The sequence below is a fragment of the Rhamphochromis sp. 'chilingali' genome (assembly GCF_963969265.1).
Source record: "Rhamphochromis sp. 'chilingali' genome assembly, chromosome: 13".
NCBI lineage: Eukaryota > Metazoa > Chordata > Actinopteri > Cichliformes > Cichlidae > Rhamphochromis > Rhamphochromis sp. 'chilingali'.
The window spans coordinates 35,450,338-35,469,186 of NC_137940.1; the positions used below are offsets into that span (position 1 = coordinate 35,450,338).

The following is an 18,849-nucleotide window of genomic DNA, read 5'->3' on the forward strand; positions in this document are numbered from 1 at the left end:
CAATCAGAAAATTTTCATACTTAAGGTTTTCTCTTTAACCTTACTGTACTGGGTTGATGGCAGAACTCAAGCCCTTTTGCAATTAGTAAGTCAATCTCTTAACACCTAAAAAACACACAAGAAACAATAAGTCCATCTTCACTTATTGCAAACTGTTGCTCACCCACTTTCCACCATATATGAGCACAATCAAAGCAGCAGTTTTAAGTTGCTCATTACTTTAATTGACAGTTTTTGTGAAGAACTTTTCTTTTTTACTTACAATCAAGCAAACAATACAAGCCTCTGCATCATAACCTCAGACTGACAGAAATACAAAGCGTCCTCTCCACTGTTTTGCACATACAGTGATCAGAAAGCCCGGAGGAGAAAAGAAGTCCCTTGCCATTGCCTAAGGTTGTTTAACTCAACATTAACAATGTATGAGCTTAAAGATTCTACTGGCACCGTCTTTGTACAATTGCAACACGTCTTAAAGATGTTGCAGCAAAGCAAACAAGTTGGTCACACTTGATTTTTTTTGTCAAAATGTGATTTCTTTGTGCAAGAGAAGTTTAGACGTCCATTAAGACATTAGGGCATCTGAATCGCTTAAACATTAAGTGGTTCTTTTTTTTTTTTTTTCTTAATCTCAACATTTAAAGAGTATGGAGCTGATAGTAATTCTAAACTTCTAAGGACAAAAATTTGTTCTGTTCTGGTGCGGGAGATACAGTAATGTACTCTTTCATATCCATGTATTCTGAAGGGTTTTTGGTCAAGAGAGTACACAAAATCAGGCTCAGTGAAGCTGCTGTAGCTTGATTTTTTATTAAACGGACACAGCTGAAGCTTTTGTTGTGAATAGAAACATAAATGAATTTAGTAAATTACATCTTTACATTGCAAAACAACGACCGCATTCTCCTTTCCACATACAGTTCAACAACCCTATATCGATAACAATGATTGGATATGGCTCAGAACTAATTCTCCTCCTGGTCAGAATATTAATTGTGGTCAAACTCTAGACTTCTGTTCCAATAAAGACAGGGAATTGATTTGCCGATGTGCTTCATTGTTATTCTTGTGGCACGCTATTTGTTTTTCGTGGGGGTGAAACAGTCTGGGGGTAAAATGGACAAGCTGGAATAACAGAATCGAGCGGAGGCTGCGGACGCTAGGTGTCACCCTTGTGACTTTGAAATCTGCCAGCCCTAGACAGGATGTGATGGCGGCTGAGCGCCGGTTAGAGTCAGGCAAGCAGCCTGGCTGCATGGGAGGAGGTGTGCGTGCGTGTCTGCGTGCAAAGGGCCGGCTGTAAGCGAGTGTCGCTTCCATCTGAATGAAAAGAGTGAGATTTCAAGGAGGGCGATGACAGTCTGCAATATGTGCAGAACGACTAAACTTCATATTCAATCCTTTTTTTCTTGCCATAGTTTCCTGCTTGTGTTGGCTGAGATTTAATGGTGGTAAACTGGTCACATTAGATGGAGCCATAATGTCAATTACCCATTGTGGAGATAGCACAACGGGCGCCTTGAATGTGTTGTTCCATTATGACCATTAGCTGTAGGTAGGATGAAGGTCACGGTGAACCCAACTCATTACTGGCCTTATTAACAAAAGGTTTAATATTTACAGCCATTAAATGGCGTAATAAAAATCATTATCTCTATAATTAAAAACACTCTGTTGTAGGCTTTCTATGGTTCTCGTGTTCATTACAAAGTATTTAACAAAATAATGAACTAATAGCGATAAAAAAAAAATACAACAACGCTAGCATCAAGGAGGTATGAAACAGACAACTGGCTGTGACCGTTCGTGGGGTAAAAGCTTGAGAATTTCTTTTTATTTTATATAAATCTGAGTTACTATTGATTCCCCCCCAGCTTGTTGTTACATGGAAGCCATCATCTAGGCCTATAATATTTGTTCATTATTGGAAATTGCCTCACCGTGTTGCTGAAGTTCAGAACATTAGATGCATGACAGCCACGTCTAGGGTCTAAATGATGCAACACGATGCGTGCACTTGCAACGGTTGTGGGCTATAGATCAGCAGGCCGTGGCTGACTCTAAAATATGCAGCATAAGCCAACAGTAAACACTGTCGAGTAGTTTCGATGTCTGCTCTGGCACGGAGGTGACCACACCTTGACGTATCACCTCTTGTCTCTAACAAAAGTCAAAAAACAAGAGCGAGTATTCTCCTGTTGAAGATCTGTATAGTAAAATATGACTTGTTACATTTAATGGAGCACAACAGTAGAAAGGAACGCAGGGGCAAATCTGTGAAAACTTATCCGTGGGTTCGCTTCTCCGCTTCTGCTGGAAGAAATTAGTCTGTTACTCTTGTCTGTGGCATTCGTGGGAGTCTTTTCAAAGACCCCCATGGGTCCCCAGACCCTACATTTGGAACCGCATTCTAACGATCATCTAATACTCAGCTTCGTGTTTCGGCGTGTACGACGTAATTGCCCGTCAAGTCGTCCATCTGCAGGAGAACAGGTAGTTGGCCGCGTTTCATTGCTGTACTTTGCCCCACCCACCAGCAGCTCCAGCCCTCCTGTGTAACCCCTGATTGGCTGAGGGGATTGCGGGTCCTCAGACCGAGCGCTCGCCTCGGAGCTGAGAGTTCGCCAGTGTGCACCAGTGAAGCGAGAGGAGCGCTTGTTGGAGTCAACTAGACAGCCTTCTGGCAACGAGTAGTGATTTCTTTTTTTCTGCCTCAACCAGGCTGGATATAGGCGACTGTGCTTCAGTTTGCTGCAGCTAAACATGAAATGCGTTTTGAACATACAGTAGTGCTCTGACAAGGTTTCCTCCCACAGGCTTTTGGCTACATTTTCATCGGATTTTTTTTTTCTTTTTTTCTGTGTTGCATGGACTAATAATCGGGATATGTGAAGCCTTTTCCAACTGACACAGAAGGAAATCAATTAGTAAGTAAAAGCTTGAAGACTTACGGAGGGGACGAAAGACTAAATCTGCTGGAAATAAAAAGGTAATCGGGACTTGAGTGATGTGATGAGACATTCCTGCAATTGCACCCTCTTTTTTTAAGCAAAGCTATCCGGACTTAGGCTGTTGAATAATTTTGCGACTGCTGATTCTTTATTTTATTTTATTTTTTTCATCAATTGTGCAGTTTAAAAGCCTATAGCTGTCTATCGATAAGGAAATTTGACCACTGCCTGTATTAAATTGCACAAAACAAGATGTTTATTCAAAATGCGACTTAAATATTGACTGGGATAAAGGCTGAAAATCTAACACGGACTTTTAAGCTCCTTTACTTTATCAACAAAGAAGTTTTTTTTTTAAATTGTGGACTTACTCAAAGGAATTTTGTGTCTATGCAGTCCGAACATTTATTTCTAGTTCCAGCCCACTTGAAAATGGACGATTCATCGCACGAGTTCTGTGTAAGACCACTTTGCCGCTTGATAAGAACAGCACGGATTTATTCGACTAAATCAGTACTGTGAGAAGATTCAGCATGTTTTCACAGATCTGTCGTCCCCAGTGTTTCGTCCGCTGCAGTAGACCAGAGGATGTTCCCTGCCTGTGGAGAGTGAAATAGGCTAAGGCACTTGTTAGAATTTTAGCTTTCACACCTAGATATAATTTTCATACATACGAGATTTTCATCACTCAGATACTTTTTGGACATTTTAATGAGATGGTTAATTTGCATAATTTTTCCAGTTGTCTCTGACGTGTACCTCTGTGCGTAATTATCAAGGTCTTTGTTAGGCACAGGAAAAGTCAACAGGTACAATGCAAACGAAGGAGATGGAATTAATACAATTAACTGCTGTGTTCCTCCTTTTTTGGGTCGGGACTGAAGCTGTTATCAATTTAAAGTATGGAATAAACGAGGAAATGAGGGCCGGGTCAGTGATAGGAAACGTGACAAACGACGCACTAAAGCAAGGATTTCAGATTGCACCGCAGCCCCCGTACTTGAGGGTCATATCCAATTCACATCCTGGATATGTTGAACTGAGTCCAGCAGGAATTCTTACAGCCCAACAGAAAATAGATCGGGACGTATTTTGTCGACAAAACCCAAAGTGCATTATATCCCTAGAAGTGATGTCAAACTCTATGGAGATCTGTGTCATCAAAGTTGAAATTGAGGATTTGAACGATAACGCACCCAGATTCCCTACGAGCCACATTGACATAGAAATTTCTGAGAATGCTTCCCCTGGTACCAGGTTTCCCCTAGAGGGGGCAAGCGATCCGGACTCGGGGATCTTTGGAGTGCAATCATATTCTATCACTCCAAATGAGCTTTTCGGACTAGAAATAAAGACCAGAGGGGATGGGTCGAAAATTGCTGAGCTTGTTGTGCAAAAATCGTTAGACAGGGAAACTCAGTCCCACTATACATATGAAATCAGCGCAGAAGATGGAGGAGACCCACCAAAGATAGGTGCGGTCCAGTTAAATATTAAAGTAATTGATTCTAATGATAACAACCCCGTTTTTGACGAGCCAGTGTATACAGTTAATGTGATGGAGAATTCCCCCCGTAATTCATTAGTCATAGACTTGAATGCAACGGATCCCGACGAAGGCACTAATGGAGAGGTCTTGTACTCGTTCAACAGTTACGTCACCGAGAAAACGAGGGATGCTTTCAAAATTGACCCCAGAACCGGGGTTATCACTGTCATTGGTGATTTGGATTATGAAACGACGCAAATATATGAAATCGACGTCCAAGCCAAAGATCTAGGTCCAAACTCTATCCCAGCTCACTGCAAAGTCACCGTGAATGTGATGGATACTAACGATAACCCACCTGTCATCAGTTTACTCTCACTGAACACAGAGATGGTGGAAGTTAGTGAAAACGCGCAGCGTGGATATGTCATTGCGCTGGTGAGGGTGTCAGATAAGGATTCTGGGGCAAACGGCAAAGTGCAGTGCAGGCTGCAGGGTAATGTTCCGTTCAGACTACAAGAATATGAGAGCTTTTCCACTATACTTGTTGATGGCAGGCTGGACAGAGAGCAAAAGGACACATACAACCTGACCATCCAAGCAGAGGACAGTGGCATCCCCCCTTTACGCGCCACAAAGTCGTTGGTAGTAAAAGTCACAGATGAAAACGACAACCCTCCCCACTTTCTTAAGCCACACTATCAAGAGATGGTGATGGAAAACAACCTCCCTGGCTCATGCCTGCTAACAGTATCAGCTGAAGACCCTGATCTGGGGATGAATGGCACCGTTTCATACTCAATAGTCCCTGGTGAGATTAAGCACATGGATGTAAACACATATGTCAGCATAAACCCATCAGGCCGCATTTATTCAATGAGGTCGTTTGATCATGAATACACTAGGACTTTTGATTTCAAAGTGCTGGCCAGAGACAACGGCAATCCGTCTTTATCAAGTAACGCAACAGTGCGCATCGTCGTGTTGGATGTCAACGACAACACACCTGTTATGACAAACCCTCCGCTGGTTAATGGCACAGCGGAAGTTTCTATCCCAAGAAACGCTGCGAAGGGTTACATGGTGACCCAAATTAAAGCTGACGACTATGATGAGGGGGAGAACGGGCGGCTGACCTACACTATCTCAGAGGGAGACAGGACTTTCTTTGAAATCGACCAGGTGAACGGAGAGATACGCTCCACCAAAATGTTTGGGGAAAACGCCAAATCCACCTACGAAATCACAGTTGTGGCGAGGGATCACGGCAAGCCCTCCCTGTCCTCTTCGGCCTATATAGTGGTGTACCTCTCTCCAGACCTCAGCGCGCAGGAGTCTATAGGACCTGTCAACTTGTCTTTCATCTTCATCATCGCCTTGGGCTCTATCGCAGCTATCCTGTTTATCACCATGATTTTTGTGGCGGTCAAGTGCAAGAGGGATAACAAGGAGATCCGGACGTACAACTGCAGGTACTGACTAAAGCCCGTGCGTGCTTGTGTGTATGGATGTATAGATTTGTGTATGCAAGAGGGAGAGAGAGAGAGAGAGAGAGAGACATTTTGTGTGTTCGCAGTCACGCTTGAACCTGTCAGTTGTCAGTGCATTGCTTTTGTTATGCAGCATGTAAAGGCTTCTAATCTGAGGACAGCAGATTTCTTTCCACAGCTGAAATTGAGTTATATCTAAATAATCTCTACTGCATTAAATCAGAAACATTCGCTAAGGCCCACTGTTCCGTGTTAGCAGAACATGATTGATGGATTTAATTCTTTCATTGTAACCAATTGACTCATAAATATGACGGTTCAACTGTCATGTTCAATTTGCGGATGTGTTGCCGGACAATTAACGCCCCACTGGCTCAATAGCAGAACCAGACATTTATTATTTAACCTCCACCGTGGCTGATTGGCTGTTATCAGCTTTAATCTAGTGTGATTATGGATAGTCCTCAAGGATCATTCAGGCTCCCCTCTGCCTTTCTCTACAAAAAGTATAATAATGTAAATATAAATATAACATAAAAAGAAAAAGAGTTTAGATTCTATGAGAGTATGTAAGTCATATCCCACTCATTAACTATGAAGACTGCTTCATGGAAAGGAGCAGATTATTGTGTTCCTGAACTTGCATAGCGGATATTCTGTTGTGTTCATCAGTCTGAACATCAGTTCTGGCTTTGATTTCCCCGTGTCACATTACCACTAAATTTACATATAGATTGGATTTGAGAATTTAACCTGAAGCTATAATCATATTTTGCTCCAAACATTATTTTGTTGATTTAAAGTTACTTAATTTTTTTTAAGCAGTGGTGGTCATGAAAACGTGAGAACTGACTTAAGAATAATTGTTGTTGTTTTTTTCACCATTGTACCATTCACCATATGTACAAATGATGTACATATATGTATAAAAAATGTTCCCTTGAAATTATCACAGGCGTGTTTCAACACTCTTAATTGCAAAGATTGGACTTGGACTAGAGAGTTCTAAGAGGAAAACATAATCACAAACTATGTCTCCATCACAGTCGACCCCTTTTTTTAATTGTTAACAAGAGACACTAATATCTCCTGGAAAAATGTTATAAACGTGTTTTTATTTGAGCCTGTTTGGAAATACAGGGAAATCTATTTATTGACATCTCGACAGAAACATTTCTCACATTTTTTTTAATGTCAGTTGTGCATTTTCTTCAGAGAAAAAAACCCCAATGATAGACAACAACAAATTCAAAATTCAGAACTGCTCCCAGTACTTTGCTCTCCGAGTGTGCGACACTATCCCTGCTGGGTGCTTTAATCAGCACTGATGTGCTCTGCTTCTCAGTCGCCACCTCGAATATGAGGAGCAGTTGTCTCCAATTTATTGCTTGTCCTCTGTCAGTCTTTCTGACTCTGAAGATTTTCCCTCCCAGATTTCATTGTGGGCACAAAGTAGAAAGAAAACATGTTAAAATGATAAATGAAACAGCGATGAAGCATTTTCTACCCTTGCAGCTGCCCATTTTCTTTCCTCTGAATCAAGGAGGAGCAGAATGGGGGTTGTTTCAAGATGCAATCTGAAAGACAAAAAGGAAAAAAGGAAAAAGACAAACTACAGTGGTGCACCTTCTTAGTCAGTGTGATTTTAGGAATGATAGAGGATAAGCGCTGCCTTTCAGAGAAGAACAGAGGTCAGTGAGGCCTAGTAAAGCAGAGACATGTTTGACATCAGAAAGGATCGGATACATTCAGGTAATTCAATTTCCTTGGCAGCTATAGTTTTGTTATCAAATTATTGTGGGAAACAAACCATATCCCCCATGCCATAAGGTTAAAAATGACCCTTTCCAGTCTTTGAGGTAATGCAGGTGGTAAAAAGGATCACATATTTTCTTGAATATGTCTAGTGAGGGTTGCACTGATCACTGCAGAGTATTTAGCATCTGTTCTCCTGTGGAAAACTGCAGGGCTGTGTGAAGAATGGACATTTCCCCCAGTCTGAGAATCCTTTGATAAAACATGGCTGTGTTGCTCATTTGCTCTCGTTAAAGTCAAAATACTCAGTTCAAGTTTGCAGCAGCCACTGAGAGCAGCTAAATGAATTTGAATCTGCAGTTCTCCTGCACTCCGTGTTGCTAGTGGGCTCCCTTGATAATGAAAGAAAAAATGGAATTAGTGTGGGATGTGTGCTTTGAATGTGATTGCATATACTGCCGATGCTGCTCGGTATCAGTGTGCTCTTTTTGCTGTGCTTCTGTGGTTTTGGCATGTTTGCATATTGTCTGCCTGTTTGTGACATGTCAATTGTTGAGCATGCAAATGCAAACAAACAAGGGATAACAGCTCCACTGCAAGCTTCGAGTGGAAGGTCACTTACATGCGCTGCTCCACCTTTGGAAAAGGGCAATTATCCCATGGTTGAACAGTGTCCTAGCTGGCATGGTGGGGAAACTTTTTGACCATATGGGCAGGGGAGGGGGAAGGCAGAACACTGCTTTATTGAGTCTGTTCAGTTTCTTCTACTTGCGCAGGGTCGCGGAGTACTCATACGGCAACCAGAAGAAGTCCAGCAAAAAGAAGAAGCTGAGCAAGAACGACATCCGCCTGGTGCCCCGAGACGTTGAAGAGACAGACAAGATGAATGTGGTGAGTTGCTCATCTCTCACCTCCTCGCTCAACTACTTCGACTACCACCAGCAGACCCTGCCGCTGGGCTGCAGGCGCTCTGAGAGCACCTTCCTCAACGTGGAGAACCAGAACTCACGCAATGCAGCTCCCAACCATGGCTATCAGCACCCGTTCACAGGGCAGGGTCACCAGCAGCAGCCAGACCTCATCATCAACGGCATGCCACTGCCAGAGGTGAGATAAAATCCACTGTGCTCTGTCCTTGATCCTTGGCTGGGCTGCTTTGGCTTTAGAATACATTTTAAATTTGAAACTGATTCCTGTGATTAAATGCAATGGTTTAGGAGAAACAAAGAAATTGTTACTTTTGTAATTTTAGCATTTAGTTTGCTTGATAATAAATAACAGGTATATGTGGGCAAAAATATCTAAAAAAAAAAAGGGTCCAGGGATATGTAGCATTCCACTGTACCAAAGAACACAGTGCCAGTGAAATGTTGGTCTATTATTGATGGAAAAGCTGAGCCACTGAAATGGCAATATGTCAGTCGATCTGAGAGGAATCCTTCAAGGCATTTTAAGGTGCTGAGGCACTGAAGCTGTCCTTTGATGAGAGTGCTTTGCCAAGCAGAAGTTGGAGGCCTAACAAAGTGGATTATTTGGCATCTCTTACTCCACTTGTTTTTTTATTTCTATGTGCTGAGCAATTGCAAAAAAAACCAGGAGTTTGTCCACCTGCCAGATGTATTGACCTGGCTAATCACCTCTACCTCACAGCATTTCAGGTGCTAACAGAAAGAATAATCATTGCTTAAATCAGTATGTCGTCCATTTGGCTACAGCATTACTGCATGGCTGCTCTGCACAGCCAGCCATTGAATTACCCTGACACACCATGCATGGCTCCAGCAGAGCAGTGAAGGTCTGACTTGAAAGGCTATTCAAGCTGACAGGTGTATGCCGACCAGCTGATCCTTAGTTTATAGATCTTTTTGTATGTATGAACTCATCTATTGGATTCTGTCGTCAACCTTTCTTTTTTTCTTCATGACCCACTTCTCCTCAATCCCATGGGAGAGGGGGACATTTAGATTTGTATGTGTGTGTACTTGTATCAGAGTATTTACCACACCCACTCATATTAGTGGCAAGCTCCACATATACACACACACCCTTGTAAAGGATGGTTACAGTCTCCATTTGACATTCCAGTGAGGAGAAGGTGGGGGTAGGGGGTCTTAAAACAAGGAACACAAGATGGATATTGATATATTGACTGGATGATCCTGAAAGATCCAGGCACCAATGGATTGTGAGAGGTCAATGAGACCTACTTACAGGCATGCTGATTTACTGAGCCTGTCTGAGCTGGTTCCAAGTGACTGTGTGTGAATAACACAGGTGGAAAAAATGAAAAATGTAGTTGTGTCAGTGGAGGCAGAGGTGTGGGATTCAGCAGGTACATGAAGTGACCAGTTTTCTGTGATTGTGGCAGCTGGTAGGCAGTGCTATGCAGGTCAACACAACCCTCTCTCTCTCTCTCTCTCAAAAAAAAAAATCTACAAGATATCCACTAACCTGGTAAAAAAACAAAAACTTGAACAGCATCCTGTCTCTTTGGCTGAAGCATCCAATAAAAGCCCGTTTGCCGCAGGATCAGGACACCCTTTATTTGTTTCACCTAATGAAAAAGGGGAGAGGGAGCAAGTAAGGAGAAAGATTGATTTTGATGATTCCATATGCAAAGCTTAGAGTTGTCTTGATAGAGCTGTGTGAGGCCAGATAAAGAGATAAGGAGTGAGCCAGGGTGAATATTGAGTCTTAGTGCCAGGTGTCTGAGCCTCGACCACGTTTTCTCATTTTCTTGGAGGCAGTTGGTTGGCCTAATAGAGGCTGGGGCTGTTTAGCATGCAGCTTCCCTCTCTCTCCTTCTTCCACTAGATGCTGACAAACATCTCTTTGACCCGACATTTGCACATTTTCTGGACCGAGAAAAGAGAGTGTGTGTGTGTGAGATTCACTAAGTAAAGAAAACAGTATCAAGAGCATGCCTTGTCCCCCAGCAGATAACCCAGCACAATGACATTGTCACTGTTTTCTTGGCTCCTCATTGTGACACTTGCAAGAGACAGAGGCTATACAGGATGTACAAATGTTACTCTTAAATTAAAAAAAGAATGTTTTGGTATAATTACAATGCCATTTATAGCACAAACAAACAGCAGTGGGATGACTGTTAATTGCTTTGTTACAATGAGAAAGCTTGGGCTTGAAACCACTTGACTCCACAAGCCCTCAACCCATATCCCATTGACTGGCTAGGACACACGAGTGGCTGCACTGTTGTGATTACTAAGGCTGCTTTGTCCCCAAAAATTGTTTTCATCCTGAGGGCAACCTCGTAATTATCCATGATTCATTTATCCTTTGTTTTTACACCACGGCACAGTGATGTCGCTGCATTTGTTTATTTTCCAAACGTGTAGTTTAAAATTATCAGCCATCAGAACCTTGTCAGATTTGGTTTGTTAATGGAGGGAAACAGGATATGGGCTTGTATCTGTTTGTAATTTATGCTTTTGATCAATAGAAAGTTCTCCTCTATTGTTAGTTCATGTGGGGCAGCGAGAATCCTGCTTATGTCAGAGCAGCTGGAGTCGAGCTTTTCCTGCGTTAGACAAAGCATGCTGGCACACACACACACACACACACACACACACACACACACACACACACACACACACACACACCTACAGCAGACTTTGCCAAGATAACAGTGACAGGTCTCCCCAAAGGCCTCATACCTGTAGTTGCATTGTGTATATTGCATTCTCCCTCGTGAGAATGTGGACCAGTATATCATCCATATACATTACTGTCCATTGTTTGGAAAAGCATCAGCTGTGAGATGTTTGTTAGACCTGCCTGTAGTAGCACTAATATGAATGCTCACAAGAGAATAGAGCTGTCTTCCATGGCTTAATTATAGTGAATCACTTGGTGGGGGAGACAATTATACAGTAAAGAAATAGCCTTTGGCTAGAATGTGTTTTTGAATTTGTAATGTGTACTAAGGCTCCTCACACCTGTGATTCCAGATAATGAGTATAGCAGGAAAATGAGTTGTCTTACTTCATCGATTAGCCTTATTCAGGTAAGAGATCTTTTTTTTTGTAGGGAGGATTTATCAGAACAAGGTGATGTGTAAAATTGAAGAAAAAAGCGATTTGACATTGTGTTACACAGTGTAAAATGCATTCGGTCAAAAGTATGTTTTACAGGATAAATTGATTGATAACAGAAGCAGTCATCCAACAACCCAGCAATCCATATGCCCACCACACCCCTTCAAATACACTGTCCAAGTTTTAGTTATATAACAAGAAAAAAAAGTACCTTTTGTGTTTGCACTCGCAGTCAATCAAAGTATGCTAAATAAGAAAAAAAAAGAAAGAGATCTGCGTATCTGTCTTGCTGTTTTTCCCGTTAGTAACGAAGACATTTTGATATTGATGTAGGAAAGACAACAGGGAGTGGTTCCAGCGAGGATGCACATCCCTTGCTATCACTTCACATCGGGACAATATGCATGGGAGCATTCAGACGTGTCATATTGAGCATGCAAAATAGATGTCATGCTGTCAGTGCATACTACACATCTGTTGAAACTGCCAATCTCCCCCCACACATGTACTCGTGAATACACAGGCACACACAATATTTCTTATGGAGTGTCACATTTATTTGAAATATGGGCTGTGACATTATCATTTACATCATTATGACTGACTCAGAAATCTCAGAGAAGGAGGAGTGAGAAGCATATTTCATATTTTCAATAATCAAACAATGCTGTGAATTTTGCATTTAAAGTACACTTTTAGTGTCGTGTACTGCCGGCGCGTGGAAATGTTGCTAAAATGTTTTTATTTTAGTGTCATGTTTAGTGTTTGATCTCACAGGACAGTTCTGGTGTCACAAATTTACTGGTGTCTAGTTCTGGTCACAGATATACCTCTGCAACTCTGAATAGTTTGTCAAAGACTAATCGTGTTAGGAAAGAGAAAATGACAGTTATACAGATGTCGTGCAATAAGGGGAGGGATACATAACACCTTGATCTTGCATTTTATTTCATTTATTTATTTATTTTTTGATGCGTTGGAAGACTTGGGTGGGGTATGTTACATTCTTTAACGTCTCCTATTTTCAGACCGTTTGAAAAAGAATCGTTTCATCTACAAAAGCCTCAGAAGCTCACTGATTGAGTGGCAGTTGAACCTGTTAATTATTTAGAGAGGTTATTTGTAAGGTAGAGACTTCAGAAATCTTGTGCTTTTCAAGTGTCAGTGTTTATAAAGTGAAATAAAGCAGCATCTGTCAAAGAAAATTAAAAGTGTGATGTGATGTGCTTAGTGGCCTCTTATATCTGATTGTAATTAATTCGCCAAACTGGTCAAGCTGTAGCTGACAGAGCAGCGTTACTCAGCAAGATGGTTTTCAGTTCATGTACAACTAGTGCTAGTTTTACGCTTGGTTAGGTTTTTATAGCCTTGACCCTAACCCGCAACACCCCATCACCGCGTGTCATTCTCGATGTCGCAAAGCTACAATGAAATGACATAACAACCCCAGGCAGCCAGACAGAAGCATCCAGCCCCGCCGGGTTGCCGCCCTATCGTCAGGATCAGAGCATCCAGCCCCGCCGGGTTGCCGCCCTATCGTCAGGATCAGAGCATCCAGCCCCACCGGGTTGCCGCCCTATCGTCAGGATCAGAGCATCCAGCCAAAAGAGTTTAAGAGTCAAAACACACAAGTGACAGCATCTGATGTACACATGTCACTGCATGTATCCTTAACCACATGTGACTTGCAAAGATTGTACAGAGGGAGTTATGCTGCAGAAAAATGGCAAGGCCTGAAAAATCGAGTCCAGACAGAGTGGGAGGGAAAAGGGGGTGATATCTATTTATAGGATGTCAATGATTTTCTTCAACCTGTACTGCTGCAGCCTGAAACATGTTATTTTTCTGTCTAAAATACTGCATTGGGATGAGGAAGAGATTTTATTGCCCAAATCGTATTAACCGCGATACAGATAGCAATCATGTCGCTTCTTTATTGCATGTACAAGATGCTCTTCCCCCTTGAAAACACAAATATTATGATTACATTTGTGGACTCGTGAATGTGCTCCGTGGCACAGACGAACGACGGTGTTTTGAGTTTTGCACCACTCGATATCTTTCCTTTAAATCTCGACGGTCTTTTAAAATCAATCCTTTGAGGCGTGTCAGATTCGTTCAGCAGTTAAAAATCTCGAGTCAAATAACCGCGTACCGCAAGAGGCACGTGTCAGAAGATTGCACGCACACAGTTACTCTGAGCTAGAAAAGTAAAAGCATATCTACGTAATTGTTCCTCAATCTTTTGAGATGATTTTACTTAATCAGCTAAAAAAAATTAAAACCATGTCGACATAATCATTCCTCAATCTTTTGAGATAATTTTACTTAATTTGAGGAAGATACACTTTAATTTAGCTTTTTTCCCCCTAAATCCTTTAACCAAAGGGGTTTTTGTGAAACAAAAATATTTAGGTAATGGTTGTAGTCATATGCTAATTTCAGTCAGCTAAAAGAGGTATGACAGCACTGGGTTCGTACATTGATGGGTCCACCCCTAAATGAGAAATGGCAAAATGAAGAAAATGGACAAGGCGATGACGTTTATCGCTGGGGAAGGGGACCCTCATTACGCACCTTGTTAAGTCCTGCAAGCGATGCTTCGTGGACGTAATTACCCATTTAAATGAGTTTCCTCTGGTGTTGTTGTTTTTTTGTATTTTTCAAATTATGCTCTCTGACACAAATATGCCACATTTTGTTTTCTCAAGTGGAAATCCTGCAACACGAGGAGGACAACAGAGGTGTGCAAATGTACCATCACCAGTGATTTACTGAGACGTTTAAAGTGGTCATTCCAGCAGGTCACACTTTAAAAAAATTTTTTTTTAGCAAAGTTTATGTGCCAAGTCTGGCTGTTCTCGAGTGTGAAACAAAGCGGGGGTGAGGTTTTTCAGAAATAAACATGGAAATCAAGTAATACAAGTCTGAGGTAACTTTTCACACAGCTTCGGGAGCACAAGAATAATAAAAAAATATTATTAAAAAAAAAAACTTTCTCTCGTTAATTCAGATTTTGCTGCCTTTTGTGGAAATGTCTGTATTTACATTAATATAGGATAGGAAAGGTCAGCTTACATATTTAAAAAAATACAAACCCTAAGACTTGTTATGGCCAGAAGTGAAATCTATTTGCTCACAATATTATTTTCTTTGTTGCATTCAGTGTGTGTCAAGAGGAATGTGCCGATTGCCATCCCTGTGGCTTAAGAATATTAAAACAGAAGCATATTTACAATGTCTACTGGCATGCACTGGAAGAAAACATAGACACTGCTTCAATATATTTGTTCCCTCTTGCAGATAAGAATAGCAAAGGGCTTGCCATCCATATTTGGGAAAATAATTGTTTTCTTTCCAGATGTGTTATTGAACAACAAAAGCACAATGTTTTTGGGAAAGTAAACGAAGTGAGAAAAAAGTAATTACAATTCTCCTGTAATGACCGTTACGTGTGCCAAAAACTAATTTTATCCAAATGCACAGAGAAAAGGTATTAATTAAAATTCATAGATATCGGGCTTCTAATTTTCCCCTTGTCCTGTTTTAGTTGAACTGTGGGTTGTCAGACTTGTTACCACATTGTTAAAAGAGTTCCCAGGGCTTTCTCTTGAGTGCTGATGTTGTGCCTTTTGAATGACAGGGAAATGGGGGAGGGATTCTGTGAAACATAACAATAGTCGCTGTGAACAGAAACTTTTCCAAGCAGCTAGCTCTGACACCAGGGAAGAATGACCTTTCCAAGTGTCCTGTTTTTTGCCTAAAACAAAGAGGGAGCAGGAGGATCTTATGTAGCATTTCCCCCATCAGATTAAATGTCAACTTCTGCATGCATAATTGTAGAGTGGAAAGGAGCAAGACTTGAAGTGAACCAATTTGCTGGTGGATAGATGAATCCTGGGCTCACTTATTCACTGCATTGCAGATATTGTCACAGCAGTTTCAGGGACTCTAGTTTTCTTACACTTGGATCTATATTTTCAGACTGCACCTGGATTCGCGATAAGTCTTACACTTTGTGAAAAGAAAAGAAAAGAATTATCCATTTGTCGCTTGTCTGGCATTTAATACAATTTAAGGAAGGTGGATTAGACATTAGTCATTATATTACTCACACAAATGCTGCATTGTGCCATTGTTTTGTGCACACCGATGGTGAGTAGACCTTCCTGCTTCTCCCCTTTTTATTTTAGCACATTCAAACAGCACTTTTGTTTCTACACATAAACCTGAATTTGCGTTAGGGAGTCCATGTATGGGATGTTTGATGAGCACGGGGGCTGTTGGCAAGCGAGCCGCTATAGCAGCAATATCAGCCGCCTCAGAGGCATGCAGCAGTATGGCTAGAGAAGCAGCAGGGTAGCGTAATTGTGCATTGTTCATCCACACAACAGAGGCAGAGCATGTAATGAGCTGTAGCATTTTCACCCAACCGGGCTAATGGGCTATGACCGAGTGTAGGCCTCTCAAAGCCCCCCATTCCCTCATGCCCTGTGTGGCCAGTGTCTTGGGCCTCCTCTTTTCTTTTCTCCCACTCTGCCCTTCTTCTCTGCCTGATCAACGTCAGCAATTCATTCACCCCTGTTATCCCCTTCCTTTATCTCGCCTCCCTTACCCATTGTACCTCTGTCTAAGGCGATGGTAGGACCCCTAATGTGTTCAGTGTGTGGGTCCTTTTCTCATTCATGATGTCTGCAGACCTCTAAGCAGTTAGTGTGATTCAGCCTGACGCAAATCAGAATAGCTCATTGATGGAGCCCCGAATGCACTGTGATTACATTAAAAACCCAAACACTGAATACAAATAAAAGTTCAGGAGGCGAATATGCTGATGTTGTTTGTAGGGGATTTGATGTTAGAACTTGGCAAATTTTTCTATCAAAGGCTGTTTTGCATTTTGATTATCTAGTTTTCCTGAACGCAAATCAGGTGGGCCTGCTTCAATCAGGTTTGTTTTCTTGGGATTAAGGCTTTTCAGAAAGTGTCCAGGCATATTATTTACACCCATATCCATTTTCTAGAGAAGATGGGAATCCATTTCTTTGCTTGAGTGAGATTAGGTCAAGTTATAAAGGCAAAAATGCTTGGGAATAAATTAGATATCTACTCTGGGCTGAGTGTGGAAGATGAAAACAGTACCACTGATATTTATTATTGTCTTCCATGGGAATTGGTAACAATTTTACCCCCATCTCGGGTCTCTCTTTTGGCATTATAAAACAATGTTCAGGGTTCAGCCGTCTGGCCGTGGAGCACAATAGGACAACAGTTTTGACTTTCCCCTCACGTCCATGATTTGACATACCACAGCACAGGCAGCCAAGTAGATGAATGAAAAGCACTTGGCCTCTGTCAGACTGCTCCGAGAGCAGCGCGTTCCCCAGTAACCTCCTTAGTTCAAGATTAGCTGTTCCTAGTTCAGTTTTATGGGAAGCTAGTGAACGGAGAAGCCAGCATGTCTGCACTTGTTAAATTAAAGATTGTTTATAATTTCTGTGCTTTAATGACAGACTGACTCCTCCTTGGGGGAATAAAGCAGGAAGGTCACCGTGGAGGTAAATTCAAGTGCTCTTATCAAGTTTGGGGACTATTACATCAAAGCAGACTCTGATGTATCAACACAATGCATGTACGTGCATGCACAGAGATGAACACAACATGTTCGCTCTGTAAACAGAGGGAAACATTTGTCCTCCCAGTTTGGTGAAATAGTCTCCTTAAAAGAATCAGTTTGCAAAATCTTTTGACAAAATTGACTGTTGGATCTTTGAAAATAAAGAAAAACTACTCTAATATATATTTGCTCCATGTTAAGATTTAGCCAAAGGCAGATTACGACTGTCATTTTACCACTGCTTGCATTTTTTCCTTCAGTAAATGGACCTAACAAGATATAACACATTGCTTTCTGAGGTTTGTCATTGGTGGCATACACATTTTATTACATTTGCATAGAACTAGGCTCCCTGTTTCCAGGTAGCATATCAGTTGCTTGCTTTAACTTCATCTGGGAAGCACTAGCATGAGAATGGTATCGATGATCTTGAGTCCCAGTAAAAAAAACATATGAGCATATTTCCCAACATGTTAAAATATTCCTATAAATTACTGCAGCATGAATTTGTATATCTGACAAAAATCAATCCAAAAGAATGTCAGAGGGAGGCAGACATGGGAGTAGTGTTCTGACTTTTCATTTGTTTGCAACCCAGTAATGATTATTTTAGCCTCTAAGCCTCAGATTTGGCCTTGTTTTGCTGTGGGAAGTGGCATCAATGGGGACGTAACAGCCCTGCCCTGGTTGAGAAGCTTGTCTGTAGTTAAGCTGGCCGGCAACCAGAGTCAGGTACGAGTCAAATCACAGGAGGTCAGAGACAGAAAGATAGAATAGTCACTTTAGTGGGGAATGGGTCAGGCTTTGTTGCTGTGCTACTTTTGTTAGTTTATCTGGTGGCTAAGTGAGAAAATGTTCTAATTATAGACCTTCATCATTTGCCATGTTTGTAGAGCTGGTAACAAGCCAGTTGCCAGCTTGCATGAGCAACTGCAGAAAGCTGACTTTTGGTTTAATTTGGAGGACTAGCTATAATCCAGACTAAGTCCCTTAAAGCTGAAGCCTCCCCCCCCCCCCCTCCTCCCACCGCTGATGGATTACGGGAGTGTCTTTAAAAGGATAAGGCCCCGCTTATCGCTGCTTTCCTCAACACTTTTTTTTTTGGACTTCAGATGTGGGGGTGGACAGTTCATCGTCACCCAGTGGGGCCAGTGTGGATGTGAGTCATAGAGATTAGGCATCTGATGAATGAGATCAATGATAATCACAATTTACAGTTTTTAAATCCCTGCTGTCACAAAGACATATGGATCCTGGTGTATGCCTCTTCTTCCACTGCATGAATTCCATTAGTGTGTGGACTCTAATTTAAAAAAATATATAAAAAACTAAAAATAATAATAATAATTAATTCGACATCCAACAACAGTTGATGAGTGCAGTTTGTATTGCAGTCAAGTACTTTTACACACACATTTATTAACTATATGACACAATGGCTTCAGTCGCTGTTGCTGAAAAATGTGGATTCAAGACTGCCTCAGAAATCATC

General features: G+C 41.5%; 1 protein-coding gene across 7 annotated transcripts in view; it reads left to right on the forward strand.

The window, feature by feature from the left end:
* Window positions 1–2,594: 2,594 nt before the first annotated feature.
* The window catches only part of pcdh19 (protocadherin 19), a 55,676-nt gene continuing 39,421 nt past the window's right edge, over window positions 2,595–18,849 (forward strand). For 2 of the 7 annotated variants that reach the window (XM_080900619.1, XM_080900618.1), the window contains exons 1-2: window positions 2,595–5,912; window positions 8,444–8,792. In XM_080900619.1, the coding sequence (XP_080756745.1) occupies window positions 3,766–5,912; window positions 8,444–8,792 (2,496 nt within the window). In that variant the 5' untranslated portion in view covers window positions 2,595–3,765. The remainder of the gene's footprint in view (window positions 5,913–8,443; window positions 8,793–18,849) is intronic. The other 5 variants (XM_080900623.1, XM_080900622.1, XM_080900621.1 and 2 more) reach the window with 3 other exon arrangements.